This window comes from Chenopodium album, chromosome 20, assembly GCF_948465745.1.
Source record: "Chenopodium album chromosome 20, dcCheAlbu1.1, whole genome shotgun sequence".
Classification (NCBI taxonomy): Eukaryota; Viridiplantae; Streptophyta; class Magnoliopsida; order Caryophyllales; family Amaranthaceae; genus Chenopodium; species Chenopodium album.
Genome location: NC_137853.1, coordinates 37,476,687 through 37,495,884, shown reverse-complemented (window position 1 = coordinate 37,495,884; position 19,198 = coordinate 37,476,687). Strand labels below are relative to the sequence as shown.

At 33.6% G+C, this 19,198-nt stretch overlaps 2 protein-coding genes across 2 annotated transcripts; both read right to left on the bottom strand.

Annotated features, from left to right (window-relative positions):
• Positions 1 to 3,004: 3,004 nt before the first annotated feature.
• LOC145597481 (1-deoxy-D-xylulose 5-phosphate reductoisomerase, chloroplastic-like) lies at positions 3,005 to 9,966 on the bottom strand. The gene is made up of 12 exons (XM_081653662.1): positions 9,683 to 9,966; positions 7,741 to 7,916; positions 7,433 to 7,519; positions 6,314 to 6,439; positions 6,166 to 6,228; positions 5,933 to 6,082; positions 5,674 to 5,741; positions 5,269 to 5,383; positions 5,071 to 5,175; positions 4,481 to 4,602; positions 3,912 to 4,058; positions 3,005 to 3,440 (listed from the first exon to the last, which is right to left on the bottom strand). Exons 1-12 carry the CDS (start codon positions 9,771 to 9,773, stop codon positions 3,272 to 3,274), a joined length of 1,419 nt encoding a protein of 472 aa, XP_081509788.1. The 5' UTR covers positions 9,774 to 9,966; the 3' UTR covers positions 3,005 to 3,271.
• A 3,056-nt stretch (positions 9,967 to 13,022) lies between these two features.
• Positions 13,023 to 17,900, bottom strand: LOC145598556 (UDP-rhamnose/UDP-galactose transporter 6-like). The gene is made up of 5 exons (XM_081654930.1): positions 17,684 to 17,900; positions 16,517 to 16,701; positions 16,238 to 16,438; positions 14,197 to 14,358; positions 13,023 to 13,449 (listed from the first exon to the last, which is right to left on the bottom strand). Exons 1-5 carry the CDS (start codon positions 17,811 to 17,813, stop codon positions 13,138 to 13,140), a joined length of 990 nt encoding a protein of 329 aa, XP_081511056.1. The 5' UTR covers positions 17,814 to 17,900; the 3' UTR covers positions 13,023 to 13,137.
• Positions 17,901 to 19,198: the final 1,298 nt, after the last annotated feature.

Here is a 19,198-nt window from a genome sequence, read left to right as displayed (position 1 = left end):
GGGTGAACAAATACACAACACTTCATAGTTGATTTTAAACATGTAACTATATAAACAATATGGCACCATGAAACTCTTTGCAAACAATGTTTAGAAACATATATATATATATATATATATATATATATATATATATATATATATATATATATATATATATATATATAATAAAATTTCTAATGATCTTATAATACTCAATTTATATTTGATTGTGCCCTATAAAACAGTAAATAGTCATACCTAATAATGAATACATATTAAATTCTAATGGCAGCATAATAATTAGAAAAAATTGTCACAAGATGGAGTTTTTCTCCAACTCTTAAAGCCTATGAGAAAATTATTAAGATTCACATGTAATATGTTTCCAAGGACAGTAATTAAGCTACAAAGTTAGAATTACAATGATGAGATTGAGGCCCCTTAAAGACTAAAGTAGTGGTGGAATATTGTGACACAAATGAGGTGAGACCACTTTACGTACGTCATTAACGGCCAATTGGTCATAAAGACCTTAAATATATAAAGTATTGTACCTAATAACATTGACTTCTCAAGGTAAAGTTATGTACTCTTACTATATATGACCGAGATATTATTCCTTACAAACAATGGTGATGATGAGATACATTATACGAACAACAATTACAGGGTATCCTCTTTGGTGCAAGGCCCTATAGTATAGATGTAAAAGTTCACCACAAATCTTGCAAGAATCTACATGTTTACATACTGAATTTGAAAATTTTCAACGAGCATATATGTTAGTTTGAGAAAATATGAACGGGCATGAGCAACTTATAAGAAAGAGGAGGATTCAGTCAACTTACAAACACAAAAGACGTTCAATACTAAAATCAATTGGCGATAGTAGGACTAAGTAACTCCTCTAGCTTACAATAAGATAGTAATTTCTCTCATATATCTCCGATGTAAGATAATTCACACATGAGAAATAATTGGGATCGTTCTTTGACAAGTACGAGTGGAGTCTTCTTAGCCTCTTAGGTCATCTAGCTAGTAGCAATTGCCTTCATGATTAACTTACGGAATAACATAAATTTCCACAATACATGTTATTGTAAGCGTTATGGACTTTGGGGACATTTTCTATGGAATATGCATGTAAGATTTCGACAGGAGTGGAGGACTAAAGGTGGAAGTACTTTATTTACTGTATGAATTATTGAGATAGTCATGTTTAAAATGTTACTGATGGTTTCTTTAGCTAATATTCGTTGTAAAATTGCACCCAAAAAAAAAAATATTCATTGAAAAATCGAATAAGAAGATATTAATTGATTTTGTAGTACCGTGTTTCTAATTAAAAAACAATTTAGGGTATAAATATCATTCTCATTAAACCTACCCAACCCTTTGTTTTTTGCGTTATAGATTCACGTCTTTTAGGGTATGTAAAGAAGTAATCGAGACGGTACATAATATGCAATAATTTATCATAAATATAGGTCAGAATGACTTATTTAAGAATTAATCTTTCGATACATTTTTAATGAATGCTACGGAGTATATATTAGTGTGAGATGGTACCAATAGATTATAGAATGAATGTGTGAACAAGAGACACCTTAGAAATAATTTTAAAAAAGAGTTAAAGCTTAAATATGGTTGTTGGAAATTACTTCCCTGAGTTGAATTAAGAGTTAAGCCACTAAAATTTCTTTTCTTCTTTTTGGGCCAAGCTAAACCACTTACATTTGATTACGTATTAACACTCGTGTTTACGCAAAAACGGCGAAATCCTTAACGTACAATGACTATTTCTTTTATCATATAAGGATGAACCAAAACAATCCATATTATTTGGCATATTCTATTAAGAAAAAGTGATGCATATTGCTTATTTAATCCTTTTCGAGTTATGGTACTTACCAAGTTAACCATGTATTGCTACGAAAGTTCATCTCCTGATGACTTATCATAGAATCCATGTAGGCATCGCGGTGTTGCTCTAAATATTTGCCATAGATTTTAACAAGATCTCACTTGAACTTAATATTATTTGTCTCACATTTCGTCCAATAAAATATTTCTTTTATGTAAGGATACAAGTATACAATGGTCGCACTGCTAGGGTAAAGATGACACTAATATGAGTTGGCCTTAGATGCTTGTTTAATTTATTTTCCAAAATCGAATTGAAAGCGGCTATGTAGTGGTGTACCCTAAGGTTATACGAGTACTATGTCAAAGTTAGTTTGAAACTAAAAGAAGTCTATGGAAAATGATTTTGGCACACCTATGTGAGAGCACAGTTTTCTATGCAATTCTCACATAGGGGTGTGCCAAAATCAATTAAGGGTGTGCCAAAATCAATTTCCGAAGTCTACTAATAGGTTATATCAATAGAGTTTCGAGAATGAGTTATACTCGTATTCAATTACTCCATGTCTCCATACACATTACATAGCTATTTCAGAATTATATGTAGCACCATATAATGGACCGTGCCTAGACCACGTTTAAAAATTATGGCATAACACATAGCCTTTGGGCTGAATTATAGTATGCTAAGCCTAACCGATCCAAGGCACTCCTACCTTCGTAGGTAAGTGAGTATGAATTTTCTTACTTTCGTAGCCATGTCATAATTGTAAATTGTAACATATGCATTTTTTTCACATCAACAACTTAAGCTTTCATTTTAGCCTTTTCATTTTTAGAAAACTAACAAGAATTTGAAAAGAAATTAGTTTCAATTTCATATGTTTAAAATAACATTATTAGCATATGTTTAACTAATCTAATCTTAACAATCTACATCCACCCCATATATCATGTAAGACTTTTACAGTTACAATTATATATTAAAACATAACCCGTTGACTTTATTCCATCTACATTAACATCATTACGTCCTAAATTCACATCTAAATGTGTTTTAAGTCACTGCATGCGTAATTAAGCTAAATTTAACTGCAATTGTTTGACTTTCTTTTTTGGAAAAAAAAAATAAAAAAAAATAAATGGAAAAGGCTTACCATAGAGAATGTGATCCTTCAATCTGGATTATAGATTATCAAACATAAATGTTAACCGCAAGTTTCAACAGAATGCAGGCTATGCAATGTTAAAATCTCCGCTATCCCCTAACTCGGAGAGCATTGCACATTTCAGCCTGTTCAATTCATCAATTGGCTTTTCTAAGCAGGTTTTATTCTCTACAACTTTGAAAAAAAACAAAAACAACTATGCACAATTCTGAGACTGGACTCGAAGAACTCCGTATTTCATGAAGTTGTTGGTAGTTTTAGACTAGGACTGGGCTCAAGCCTTTGGTGGACACCAAACTGGCAGCATAATCCCGTGCCCAGAGGTCATAATGCACGATTTCTTCCAATGAAGGTGAATTCACCAACTCATCCCGATGTTTTGCACAAGTTAGCTCCACAACTTTAAAGATATCCAAGTAGGCAATCCTGCAAACCCACGATGCATATTTAATTGTTAGCTTCACAAAAGGAATGTTCAGCAAGTCGAGAAGACACCATAAGAACTTGAGAAGCAGTTAACATTTAACAAGCAATTACGGCTAACTAGTACACAATCAATTTTCTGAAATAATAACTATGAATTAGAAAGGAAACCACCCAGCATAGGAATGCACACAACCAATTTCCTATCATGTCAATCTAAATTCTTTCATATTTTTTATTTCAGAAAATGCAGGAGCGACATAAAAAAGGGCAATCTTAATCCTAAATGATAAAAAGAATGTAATTTCACTTCTTTGTTGTTGCAGGCAACAAAGTTTCCACTTCAGAAAGCTTGCTATTGAATTCCCTACTAGATTTTAAAGTGTAAACTATTATAATAATTAAAGAAAAAGGATTTCACTGAAAATATTCAGAAATTAGAGATAATTATAGCTACAGGTGAAATTAACATACTTCTCGGCGATGAACATCTCTACGGCTTTCTCATTAGCAGCGCTAAGAACCCCAGTCATAGTGCCTCCAGCACGTCCTGCAGAATAGGCCAGATTCATAGACGGGTACTTTTCATTGTCCGGAGCTTTAAATGTCAAGGGACCACACCTGCAATATAGCATTCAACACATGACTTTCAAAATAACCAATGGAGAGCAAGTGAACAAGTGTTTGTCAATAAAAATCATACTAAGCTATCTATTCACATATAATCTCTGATTTAGTTTGTATAGATTATAGAATAATATATAACGCTCTTTCTAGAAAGAACTAGAATTATGAAAGTTCTGATGAGGACACACTCCATACATGCATTTGTGTAACAAAAGCTTTTATTTTTTATTTTTTATTTTTTATTTTTTTTTAAGCTAAAGCGCTTTTCAAGTCTTTTAAAATGCTGCAGCTCACCTCATTCATACTTGATCCTTGCAAGTACATTAAATTTTACAATTTATACCTATATGCATTCCCATTACTTTATATATATTTGCTGACTGCTCAAGCTTATATAAATGGGAGAGCGTACTTACTTGACGAAATCAAGGCGTGGCCAAGATTGTTCTGAGCAGTATACTCTATCTGGCCAAGACAGTGTGTACAATATAGGTAACCGCATATCAGGCCAACCCAGTTGTGCAATAACTGATGAATCCTGTCATGGCAGAGGTTAACGAAAAATCGGGAACATTTAAGGCAGTTGATAAGGCATTTAGTGCTTCCTATATTATTTCCACAAAAATCAAATTAATTATTAATTCTGACTCCCTCACTTTCACCTTGACAGTCCTAATTCCTGATTTCACCTTGGGATATTGACAGTCCAAGATGCTGATTACAACCTTTTGCAATTAGGGTGTAACAGATACATGCAATTATTGGTCATATTTTGGCACTCCATGTGCATGAAATTGTCAACTATCAGACTCAAATTGATATGAAAGTACATCACGGACATCTAATACAGGAGAGATGTGCCACATCATGTAAGAAAAATCTTTTGACTGCATGATACTGATCTGCCTCAAAATGTAGACAAAGTTATGACCGCAGTCTGCATGGGACTAAGCAGCCCTGATCTCAGCTAAGCTAAAACATAATTGAAATTTAACATGAGACAAACCTGTGTTTCAATCATTGAATGGATGATTGACTGTGGATGAATCACGATGTCAATGTCATCATATTCAGCCCCGAACAAGTAATGGGCTTCAATAACTTCTAGCCCCTGTCAATTTTTTAATATCAGGAAAAATAAATCAAAGCAGGAATCATTTTTTTTAAAGTACACTGTGCTCCATACAATGCAACAAGAACAGACCTTATTGAACAAGGTAGCGGAATCTATTGTAACCTTCTTCCCCATATTATTCCAGATTGGATGATTCAAAGCACCTGCTACCGTAACCTCTTTTAGTTTTTCAACAGGCCAATCTCTTCAAAACAGAAAAAACAAAAGGGGACAAAAGGTAAGTAACTACAAAACTGCTGGGATTATTTGTTGCTGACAATCAGTCTCTGAATTCTTTCCCCCCCTGTCCAAGATATGATAAAACTGAAACTAAATAAATAAATCTAACCCTGTCCTTCCCCCACCCCCAACGTTCAATAAAACAAAATGAGGTAAGTTGTCATTGCATGCACAGCAGGGAACGACAATATATCTCACACCCACATTCATCATACCTAGGTCATTGAGATCTACAAAGCTAAATTGTTCACATACCTAAATGATCCACCAGATGCAGTCAAAATAATGCGTCTAAGAGATCCCTCTGTCAATCCTTGGATACACTGAATACAAAAAAACTTTTTGTAAGTTGGACTTCTTAACAAATTCACAATTACAGATAGAAATCCAAAATCTACGAAATGCGAGAAAATTAGAAGCAGCCACCAAATAACACACCCAAACATCGATGATGATCCAAGTATCTTTATATTAAGTCATATTTACATGCAAGATGCAACAAATAGAAACTCACCTGAAATATGGCAGAATGTTCAGAATCAGCTGGGAGAATCTTCACATTATGCTTGCGTGCAAGAGGAAGCACAAAAGGACCACCAGCAATGAGGGTCTCTTTATTAGCTAGGGCAATGTCTTTGCCTGCTTCAATAGCTGCCACTGTAGGCTAGAGAAAAGAGAACCGGTAAAACCTCAGAGTTGCAAGACTATTTAACTTGTTCAAAGATTAATATATGAGAAATCTAATACCTTCAGCCCTGCACAGCCAACTATCCCTGTAACTACTGTAGCAGCATCTGGATGTCGTGCAACCTGTTATAGTAGAAGACAAAAACTTGTTAAAAAAAATATATCAACACTGATGCAACAGCCAGAGTAATTAAAAAAATATTATTACCTCAATTGTACCCTCCTCGCCTGGAATAATTTCTGGCTTGTGCTCAACATCAGCTATAGCTTCTCGGAGTTCATCAATTAAGGCCTCATTTCTAAGGGAAACTAATTTGGGTTTAAATCTCCTGATCTGAAATCATAAATATATGTGATAAGTAAGACAGAGGACTTGAATTAAACGGGCATCCAACAACCATAGGGGGTTAATTACCCCTCAGCCACTTTTTTGTTACCAACATGCTTGTACTTGAGAAAGTGGCTTTAGTTCTTAATTCATGGAAACGTTTTCATGAAATTACATTCTATGAGACATAAGAATACAAATAGTTTATTATGTTTTTGGGTACAAGTAAGAAGGAGACCAAGTGAGGCTCCGGTAAGGCGGTAAGGAGACCAAGTGTTGGGATTGTGAGGGGTAGGGGAAGAGAGTGATTGTGAGTGATATGAGTGCTTTGGGAATTGAGGAAAGTATGGTGTTGGAAAGGGCGGTGTGGAGGGAAAAAATTCACATCAACAACGTTCGCTGTAAAAATTAGTAGTATTAATCAAATAATCAATGGAGTGAAAACCAGTAACTTCTCTGTAAAAATAAGTTTTAATCAATAAATAATTCAATTTCAGCAAATCTATTTTGTTCAGTTCAGCAAAATAATTTTAGTTTAGTTAAAATCTAGTGAAGAGAACAAGGCCATAGTAGGAGGAAATGACTCTTCTATCCTAAAGTTGAACAAATTTACAACCCTTTATCAAGTTTGCCTAAATTAATTATAAATTATGCATATCCTTTTATTTCTCATTTTACAAACAACTAATTACCAAACACTTTTATAGAAAACACAAATAGCTACTACAGGCAACTACTCAAACCAACTTATGCAAACAACTAACAAAAATAGTTAACCTCTCTCTGCTAAACAGGGCCTTAATATCGCACTTAGTATTAAATTATCCATTGAGGGTTTTTTTAGGCACCCCTAAATTGTGATTGGATAAAGAAACATCTCAACGGTGGCATAATATTCCTATTAAAACAGTTGCAATCATACTTTCATTCATAGAGTATCAACAGATAAGATGAAAGGTAGCAGGTAACGATGGTTCGCATTATTGATAGACTGATCACCTGATCAGCTAGAAGAGTCACATTTGAGCCAGCAGCGAGAGCTACAACTTGAAACTTATCTTGGTGTTCTGCAACAATGCTTAATGTCTGCAAAGAACGAGTCTTAATTAGAACATATAATCACCAGCAAAACATAAGCCAAAAATAACATATCAATCTCTCCTGAATGTACACCATATTTCCTAAAACATGCATATTGTAAAGTCAAAAACTTAGCATTGTGCACACTTTCAAAAATATATAATACATGAATGAAGTTTCAGGTGCCAAAAATGTTGCACAAAGTTCTTTAGCAATAATGTGATTACCTGAGTACCAATAGAACCAGTAGATCCAATAATTGAAATAGGTTTTGGGCCATCCCAAACCTTACGATCAGGCTCCGCTACTGCTCTTCCCGGCCAGGCTGGAGGTGGTGTCTGAGCTGAACAACAGATCTTTTTGCTAAACGTTTGAATGTCCTTCCTTTTGCAAGAGAGATTACCTAAAAGTACTTGGAATTAAAATAAATTCTATAGTACGGAAAGCGATATTGAACTTATATGTTTGGTCTGAAATTCTCAATTTACTCCCCCCACCCCCACCCCCTTTTTTCCCCATTTGTATTTGAGGGGTGGGAGTGGATGGAGGTTAGATGAATGTTTAAGAGTCGCATAGCTAAAAGAGTAGAAAATAAAGAACTTCTATATAAAAAAATCTGTGTTGACACTTGAAAGCTGAAATAGTCCTAGATTTCCGTTGACTACCCAAAATTTAAAATGTCAGTATGTGTTATGTTGGTTTGCCAAGTCAACTAATTAAACTATGTGCACTACTTATTGAGGCCTTTATGGAAGTATAGCATATACCTGTTTGAAATTTGAAGTGTGTTTAGGAATCTCGCTAGAGCCCAAGGAACTAGATAAAGAAGGGAGTAAAAGGATCTTCGATGATTGTTAAAATCCCATCTTGAATAAATGTAAGTTAAAATACCCTAACTTGACTGTATCAAGTACAGGAAGAACTGAAACTGAAGGAATAGGTAACCAGACGAGGGTATATGTTGAGTAATGAAGGAGCAGGACATTATAAAAATATAGCACTGATATAGGGTAACTATAAGAAGGCATCAGTAACTTAAGACTTGGAAATGGATATGTTTAGAATACTTTTTTTGCTTGCAAGTCATACAAGAAAAAAATAGGAAATGCAAGTGCTTGATATCATAAGTACTTGTACACTATACTAATAATATGCTATACGTTTAATAAAAAAGATAGCAAAACTAAAAGATGTTTTCAGTCCCCCCAAATCCATCTTAAAAGGCATCTGCAAGTCCACAGAAGCAATTTGATATTCTTTGCTAAGCAAATAGTACATTACACAGAATGAATTAGCAACAAAGTTCCAAGCAATCCAACTTCAGAAAAACTCTATCAAACCTATCAGCTCAAACTCATGATCTAATAGCTTTTACAAACAAGTACCTAGAATCATGGAAATATTAAAGGTTTAAACAGCAACCTAAATTTTGTAGATGCACTTCAATCATTTTTTTTAGAGTGGTCAATCCTACCATAATCTTATGGATGGGTACAATATCAAAGTTGAACTCAAGCATGCTAACTAAGCCTCTATTAGCACTCCCAGGGTGTTCGTAATACACTCGGGTGTACCATGACACGTGACACGGACTCACGTTACACCCACACTCAATAATTGCTCATTTGTCATGTCTCTCCCAAATGCGAAACTTAATCCGTCTTTGTATAGTACACCCTAGTGTATAACAGAAATTGCGTAGCAAGCCCGAGATGAGTTAGAAACCTAGACAAGGTTCCATAAAAAGTACACTAAACAAATAAAAAAAAAATGTTGACCCTCCAAGATAGGATTTGTGACCAACAGTTCAGCATAATTTAGGCTTCAAGAGCACAAAAGCATAGTCAAATAAAAAAATTCCAATTAAACCCCAGCTTATTGATACTAAAAGACATGCAATAAAATATTCTCAACATGATAAGCGTTATAAACAATACAAGTAAACAACATTTACTACCAACAATTTACACCAACCCCAGATATATAAACAAGAAATTGCTGATCAACAGTCAACAGCAACTAAAATAGTCAGAAATTCTTAACACCCAGATCACCAAAACAGTAGCAGAATCAATTAAAATCCCATTTAAACAGAGAAAATGAAAGCTAAAATTCCACAATTACTAGAACATTAATTGGTAATTAGAGGAACAAAGATAAAGTTTAAACCTTTAAGTTTAAGATGCTGAGTTGAAGAATTAGAGGAATCTAAAAAGGAGATAGCTCTTATCTCTGCTGTTGACAGGAAATTTAGAGCCATTGGAGCTCTGCTTCAAACTGTACACCCAGAAAGAAAAAACAATTATTGGACAAATTTATTATTTTTACAATTTTACAATCTTTTTTGTAATGGGGTAATGCAATAATGCCCCTTTTAATTGAATTTATATTGGTGAAATTTACAAAAAAAAAAAGGGAAGAAATTTGAGAGAATAACGTTACTGGGGCGGTGTTTTTAAATAAGAAAAATAACAAGGATTGGTCTTGGATAAGAGTACAATTGTGGCCTAGCAAAAACCCAAGATTAAACCCAAAAATCGGGGAAAATAATTTACAAACAAACAAAATTTGGGATTTGTGCCTAGTGGTCTTCATGGGAAAAAAAAAAAAAAAAAAAATTAAGATTGTCACACTCGTAATATTTTTATAATTTACTAAGAAAGTGTTGACTCACTTGATAAGTTTCATATCTCAAATTAGTTAAATTCTAGAGGTTTGAGATTTGAATCCTATCAAATGAGAGTACTAGAGGCTAGAGATTTTCTTATCCTCCCCATTATTGTTAAATTATTGGTAGGGGATTCGAATCAAGTTGATTTTAATCCCTTTATTGGTAAAACAACATGATTCGAATCCCTTACCCCACTAAACAAGATTAAAAATCAATAAGTTTTTGGTAGGTATAGATTCACACTTGTTGATTTTGTTACAACAATGTTGTGCTTATTAGAAATTATTGTTGACTTATTTATAATTTTACCACTTGATTTACAAAAGTGTTTTGTTTATTAAGGTGATAAATTGGAGGAACGAATCTTGGGACAATCTTATAAGAATGGAGCTATAGGAGTAGCTAAGAGAATAACTTACAAGTACTACTAGTATGTGGTTGCACTCTTTTAATGCATAATTAATGATAACTACTCATTTCTGTTTAAAAATTATACTCCATATAAAATAATGAAGAAATATAAAATTAGGTTACAATTTAAGATGTTAAAAAATTAGACCCCATTTAACTCGAAGTGACATGTTTAAGAATTTTATTTGTACAGACACAATGAATAGCCTAATTCATATCTGAAATGACCCAACCCGCACCTTATCGAATATCGATGACCTAAGTAAGCATCTCTACCATCACAATCTAATTGTTGGAATTAATTCAATTAAACTTACACCATACATTTTTTGTGGAGTACTTATACTTGTAATATTGTGAATGGAGCATATTGATCTTACTTATGAGCTTGTAAGGATTATGAAAACAAGTGTAAATAAAACAAAATATATAATTAAATATAAAGTAACATCAAATATAATAAAAAAAAATAATTTGTGATCATAAACTTTCATACTAATATTTTTTGGAAAATATACCTAATGATCGCCCAAAAATTATGATCATACCTAGACAAAATAGTCGTTATTTTAACCAGGCCAATTCGAAAATACTTATGCTAAAAAAACAAAATGAAACTGATAGAATTAGCTAACAAATATCCCCGAGTCTGAATAGAATTAGCGCTTACCTTTCTTCTTCTTCTTCTTCTTCTCTATTTTATTTTATTTTATGCACTATTGAGCCTATATATATTTACTATTCAATAGTTCATAATGATCCAAATATCATGTTTGGACTAATCTTACACAATGTTTTATGATTGTGATTTTGTGAATGATATAAAATGATACTTGTTGATATCTTTCCTTTTTTGATGGATTTAGTTGAAATATATTTGGTACACCCTCCGTTTCACTTTGTTAGTCTCATTTGAAATTGATTGTAATCAAATCGCCTATAATAACTCTTGATTAGAAACAATTTGCCATGTCAGCAATCTACTAGCACATAATATTAACCAATCATATTTATTTGACTCTTAAACACCCTATTAGATTATTAATCACAGATTATGGGCCTGTTCAAATTTACTGAACTGAACTGATTGGAGCTGAACTGAACTGGATTGAATTGAATAGATCTGAAATGAATATCTTATGAGAGAAGGAAATTAGGAGCTAAACTAAACTTAACTGAAATTAAGCTGAAGTGAACATGCTATAACATTATATCATTTTGAAACGCTCAAAATAGTATATAGAGCTAATAAAGTAAAACCGAGGGAATAACAAAAATATATCTTAGGCCCTGTTCTCTTCACCTTAAAAAAATAATATTAAGTAAAAATAATTTCAGTTTAGTAAAATTCAGTTTTATTAAAGAAGAATTATTATAGAATCAGTAAAAATAATTTCAGTTCAGCAAAAATAATTTCAGTTCAGTAAAAATAATTTCAGTTCAGCAAAATTAAGGTGAAGAGAACGGGACCTTAGTGTCATTGTAGGTTGAGAAATTATACCCCAAGTACTGAGTTATCTTAATTATTCATAAATTTATTTTCTTGATTTTGTTTCCTTTTTTAGTGATTGCAAATGATATACAATAATAATTGTTGATATATTTCCTTTTTTTTTTTGGTGGATTTAGATGAACAAAATTTAGTAACTTAAATAATTTAGTGACATATACAGAAATATATAATGTAGGTTGAGCAATGAGGTGTTGGAGGCCTCTTGATTCAATTCTTTAATAATAAAGCTATGTAGCTGGCCTCCCTCAAAAAAAAAAAAAAAAAAAGCTATGTAGCTGGCCATAATGTGAGGTCGGGGATACTCGGTCGGTCAGGGTTACTTGGTCGATTAGGGGCTACTTGGTCATGGGTTACTCAGTCAGTTAGGGATTACCCTTGAATAAGTAACTCCGACCACAAGGTTTAAAAAAAAAAACTCTTTTGCAGTTGCTAACACACAGTAGACTAGGAAATAAGTAAAAAGGAGAGTAATTTCTTAATATCTACCTACAAGTATTTTCTATTGATTTTGCTCAAACTCTAATATAACAATACTTAAAATAAAACAAGTTATCACCAAGTTAAAATAATTCCCTTATAACTTATATGGCCAAGATAATCATTATATTGTTATTAGGATATCTCATACATTAACATAATTGCACTGGTGTAGGATAATGAGACGCGTTGTTTTCCTCATTTTTATTAGTCTAGGGGTACTTGTTCAACCGATTAGTAAACCAACTATTGAATTGCATAATGATTATATGGAATCCCCAGAAACTATGGAGTTGAAAATAACAGAGAAGCTGACTGCAAAATGCCACTGATCATATCAAACCTAAAATACGGTACTTCGTATAAGAAATCAAACCTGATATGAGAAGAAAGACTTCCTTCAAATGAAGTAAAAATAAATGAGCCTACTCAAAGAATAAAAATGAATAATTGACAAATAAATTTCCTCAGAAAATCTAAAGTGACCGTAAATCTCAGACTCATCCTATGTACTTGATGATGGCCGAGGCTTTGTATACATAGAACTTATTACTAGACTTTTTCATCATCTGTGGAATCTTGTCCATGTCTTTGTTTGGGCGTTGTATGGCTCCGACGCTCTTTTCCACCAGGCTTTGATGAGGCATTTCCATACCAGATCATCCCTAATACAGCTATCATCATGCCTACTACCACCTGTATGTTCAGACCTTCTTTCCCGAAAAAGACAAAACCTAGAATTAGAACAAGGATTGTCTTCATATGGCCAAGTACTTGGAAGGACACAGCTGTGAATCTACCGATGCAGATAAACTGGCTCAGGTTTGTTCCAATCGCAATTATGCATGAAAGAATAATTAACACCTGCAGGAACCAAGAAATGGATATATAGGTGAATATAAGAAAATAAATAAGCTGATATCAGCAGACAGCAACAAATTGATATACATCACAAAAAGTTTCTACTCCAATATAGATATATTACATCTGCGTTAATTCACAACAACATTGAAATAATGTTTCAGGCTTGTACAAAGAGCCAGTAAACATTAATCTGAGACCTCAGTTTTCCATCAGTGTGCATTTGGAGCATTAAAGTTTTGCAGTATAGGCGCAGCAGGATAAGCAGAAGCGGGCAAGCGGCAAATGTATCAGACTGAAACTCAGTCTCACACCTGCACCTCAGTACCTCACTATTCCGGGGGTAAGGTAAGCACAGATATACACTAAAAAGGAATGCAAAAAATGGCGGAGATTAATACTCCAGCAAGTTTTCAGATACCTAGAGCCACATATATGACATACTGCACATAACACAAGTTATAATAGTCCAGCTTCAGCTAGTATAAGACTATTCCAACTAAATTTTCAATCATAACTTTACAGTGGAATTAGCTACAGGCATCCTAGTCAAATAGAGTCGAGCACATGAAACTACAAGGAAACTCTTGCCAGGTTCTACACCATGCATGCTTCCTTAAGCAGCCCTTAAAGAAGGGTAACAAGGTTAGCGGGCCATCAGCAGCCACCAAAAATGAAACTGAAATAGACCCCTCTCCAAATTCAAATAAAAAAACAGATGTTCTGATTACGGATTAAAAGTCTACTTACCACAGATGGTGTAGTATAGTTGAATGCATAAATTCTCTTATCTGTCAGCCAGTAATCTAGGAACGGACCCAGTAAAAGCAGGGTTCCAGCCTGCGCTGGTGCAGTGTGGCCCAAGAGGTTGAATGAACTGAGTGAATACTTCTTTTGGAGAAAATGCACATACTGCATACAGAAGACAATAGCGTTTTATAATAGGAGCAATAAAGAAGGTATGATTAAGGCTTTGGTTCATGTTAGCCGACCCCACTTTTGGGATTAAGGCTTTGATTGATTGATTGATTGATTGATTGAATAAAGAAGGTATGACAAGCTAGAAAGGCTACATTCTATCAAAGCTTCCCTAGTATTAACAGGAGAGAATGCTAAAATGGAATACAAAAGATGGAAAGAAACCATTCTTGACTGACAAGCAGATTTCATGAAAGCCTGCTCCAATACTTCAATAAAAAAGAAAACTATCTTCTACGAGTAACGTCAAGTAAAAGTAATTGACAAGAAGCCTCAATTGTCCATTGTCTGCAAACAGATGAGTCAGCGTGATAGTGGAAAACTTCCTATAAATCCAACATATGACTTACTTCGGCAAACAAAATCTAATGATTAAACATAAAGATCAAGAATAGGAACAAGCACAAATAATACTCGATCTACATCTTGACAAGCCCCAATAAACCATGCCTTGGAGAGAAAAGAATTTCCTCACAAAAGCTATGATATCTGCAAAGCCATCTTTTAAAAAATTTAATACCAAAAAGCATCTGGCCAGTAAAAACAAGCCTTCTGAAGCCTTGTTATATATTATAAACTGACATATTTATAACAAAAATCAAAGGTAGAAGAATGAGATTTAGATTGAAAATCCTGGAATTACAAAATATTAAGTTTTTGAGTGGCCTTATCACTCCAAAAAGCTAAACAAACCAAGGCTACCAAGCTATCAATGCAATATTCTAAATGCCCTCTTCTTTCTTTACTCTCCCTTATTTATAGCAATTTCGATTCTCCTTCACCTCTAACTACCTTCCTCCTCAAGATAGAGAAGATATTACTAACAGAATAATATTGGAGTGTTAAAGTACCTATAAATCTATAATACTCCCCTTAAGCCAGTTCACAACATAATTACCGATATACAGTGCCATGAATATGAATATATAAACTAATGCCTCAATAATAGAAGTCATATAAACTAATGCCTCAATAATAGAAGTTCACTTCATCACCAATTCCAGCTTAATAGCTGCACAACAGCTCTGATAAATTCCCAATCAGCTTCAACTAAAACCAATAACAATCACCCCAATCTTTTGTTTAAAATCACCAAAGCAAACAATTTCACTTACATATATCAAATCATTTCCCAAGCTTCAATGTGTGACAAATCAATTAGAGTCCAATCACTGAAAAGGAACCATACATCTAAAAGAACCAGAACCTTATTGCATTGTAACAAATTGCCAACATTGACAAAGGAAAAAGGAGGAAGCAGAATTACTCCCTCCAACCAAGTTATCCATATCCAGGCTTTTCCATTGCATCAATTTACCACACACAGAGTATTAAACATGGCTCAAGTCTATAATCCTCTTTCTGATGTATACAACATCCAGCGCTATCTTAAGTATTTAGTACCATATCCAAACAAAACACAAGACTCTAAGAGAGATGTTATGAGCAGAACATGTCACCTGGTCCTTGTGCCTCAAAGGCCCTCAATTGCCAAAAAAAAAGAGAATATCTATATCCAGTAAATACAATCAAAAACCTTATATAAAAAAAAAAAAAAAAAAAAAAAAAAAAAACAATCAAAAACCTTATCAAAAATTTTAAACCATCAACATGAATACTGAATAGGTCACAGCCAGTGAAAACTCTGCAATCATCAAGTCTTTACAATGCCAGAAATATAAAGAACAAAATCTTTAGTTTCTTGTGTGCAAGAATCATTCATAAGGCCATATATAAGCATCAAACCACAACTATGTATTGTCTTAAACTGTTGATGGAGACTACATGGCAATGAAAGTGATTTTGAACTTACATATTGCTGCAGAGCAGTACTCCACACTGCAATTGATGCTGCTACAAAACCTTTCATATTTACACTCACGTCAGTAACAGTACAAACACCAACACCTATCAACACAAGCCCAATGCTGAGCTTGGTGTCTCTGGAATATCGCATGCTATCAAACACGATCTCAAAAAGGCACAGTACAGGAATCATGCTCAACTTTGCTATCTGAGAATTAAAAGCTTAAGTTTACTGCAGGAATAATATGAGTACTGAACAGAAGATATAACCAAACTGATCCCTCACCTGATAGAAACCTACTGAGTTCCACATAAGACTAACATTCATGCCAACAATTGAAAAATTAGCAAATAAGACAAATTTCAACAGCTCCAACACAGGTAAATGAGAAGGTTGTATAAATCCAAGCCAGCGAAGAACGATCGTCATCAAAGTAGTGGCAACAAAATGCAACCCAGTTAAGGTCGTTGCTGCAAAATGTTGTTAATAAAGTCATTAAAATGTAAGGAAAATGATGAATGTGAAACAGCATATAACATATATGCGAAATCATGAATATATAGGCAGCTAACATGAACCTTGAACCATTGAATCTATCAGAACTTAAGAGGTTGAGAGGAAAAGGAGAACAAGCACCAGAAGCTGCAAATTCTCTCACTCAACTACAGCATCTAGTAAGCATGGAAGAGCATTTAAAATGACAATAAATCAATGATCTATTACAGAAAAGTGAAATGGGTTTGAAAAAAGGAGATGCAATGAAACGCTTGGGTAAGACACTCCACAAACAAATCTTTCTATAAGCTCCAACAGTGCCTTCTCAAACATTACTGAGATTAATCATCATTAAAAAATATCTTCATGAAACCACATTCATACAGGCAATGCTACTTTTCATATTTTGTAGTTCTACCATAACTGATAGTTCAACCATGACAAGTCTCTGAAGTTTGAACACATCCATATTTATGCCAATGAACTTCAAACCCAATTTTCCCACCCTACTAAACACTTCGTCTTTCTATCAAAAATATTTATCTGCTCATTGATATGCATGTACAAGAGTGTTCATTTATGAGAATACATGTGTATGAGAAATTGAGAAGTCACAAATAGAACATCTGCCAAACAATTCAATATTGAGAACAGCAAATAATCTCATACTAGAATTTTGTTCATATCTAAACAGTTGGTTGTTAAAAATATGATATCATAAAGCAGCAGGACTTTTACTTCATTGCCTTAAATCCCATTACTCGATTGTAATATGAGCATGTTCCAACACCAATATAATACAATTTGCAGTCGCATAAACACAAGACATGATATTGCTAAAGCAAACTTCATAAATTCATGAAGCTAATTTACTTATCAATATTAAAAATGACATTCTTTCATTGCAAGACAGCAACATCATTTCACCATAAGAGTATATATAAAGGAACTACTAACCAAAACTAAAGCCATAGGTAGCCATCAACGCCTTGTTAACGATAATAACACCCACCGAAGTGACAACATTGAACATCCAAGCAGCCGCGTCAGCTGCAGCTTTCGTATCAGCCTTGCTAGCTGGAGCCATCTCTCTAAATTTAAGTATCAAGTTATAAAATCCTCAGCCCACAGCTTTGTTATAAAATTGGCAAAATTCCATGTGCCAGAACAAAGCCTTTTCATACAACACTATTCTGCAAAAATAGAGTGTAACACTATAAGATCACCATAAAAATTCCGGAAAATCATACATTCGTAATACATTAATCATGCTTTACTAATAATTAGCATAATAACAATTATATGATACACGATCAAATAACCGACAAGTAATAGTGCATTAATATTTTAAACGACATGTAACAAAGAATTAAACTTGAACATGTGATTTACGGAATTTAACGTTGAACTAAAAAAATTAGGAAATTTTCATCATCATAAAGGTCCAAGGACCCTATCACCCTAAATTTCCCCTAAATTAAACCAAAAGCGACATTCTACGATCGATAGAATTTCAAAGCATTACAAATTAAATTAAAATGAATTCAACAGGTATACATTAAGAAAAAGAAAGAAAATGTAGAAAGGAGAGAGAAAATCACCTCAAGCACAGGATCAATCGCAATAGTGTTAACCATTGAAGAGGAACAAATAATGGAAGTTTCTGGAATGAGGGAGGGAGAGTGATGGAGACTGGAGAGAAAAGGGCATTGTCAGTTACGAGTATCACTGGAAGTTGAAGTTAATTTATATTTATTGTACCGATCATGTTCTCAAGTGCATAAAATAATTTCCGATCGATTCCCAACTTTTAGTATACGTGACATTTAGGGTGTCAGATTAGTACTCCCTTTGTCCCAAAAAGAATGATCTATTTGGGTTGATTACGCGGGCATTAAGGAAGTGAAAATCAAATTTTTATATGGGGAAGCTAATTTTGCACAAATATTGTTGCAAATTGGTGGGTGGTTTAATGCAAATGGGTCATTCTTTTTGGGACAAAGTTTTGGCCAAATAGGTCGTTCTTTTGGGACGGAGGGAGTATATGTTTGTGAGCACCCTAAATTTTTTATTGAACTATTTTTAGAGGTATTCGTAATTGAATCTATTGCTCATAAACATATTACTACTCTGACACCCTAAATTTCACTTATACTAAAGTTGGGAATAAAAAAGCAAAAGAATAAACACAAACAATACTCAAAATTATATAAGCACATTAAAGATGCGACAAATAAAAGATAATGGTAAGCGGTGGTTTACATAGAAATTTGTCACAAAGGAAAATCATGACCCTCTCAAAAAACTCTAATCGTATATACAAAGGTGAAGACTAATGACACTTTTCTATATAGAGTATAGTCTTACTTGTTTTTCATTTCTTATGTATTATTGCGTATAAACATTATCTTGAATCTAGAATTCAAAAGATAAATATATAAAGATAAAATTTCATCTGCAGATCTGCTTAAA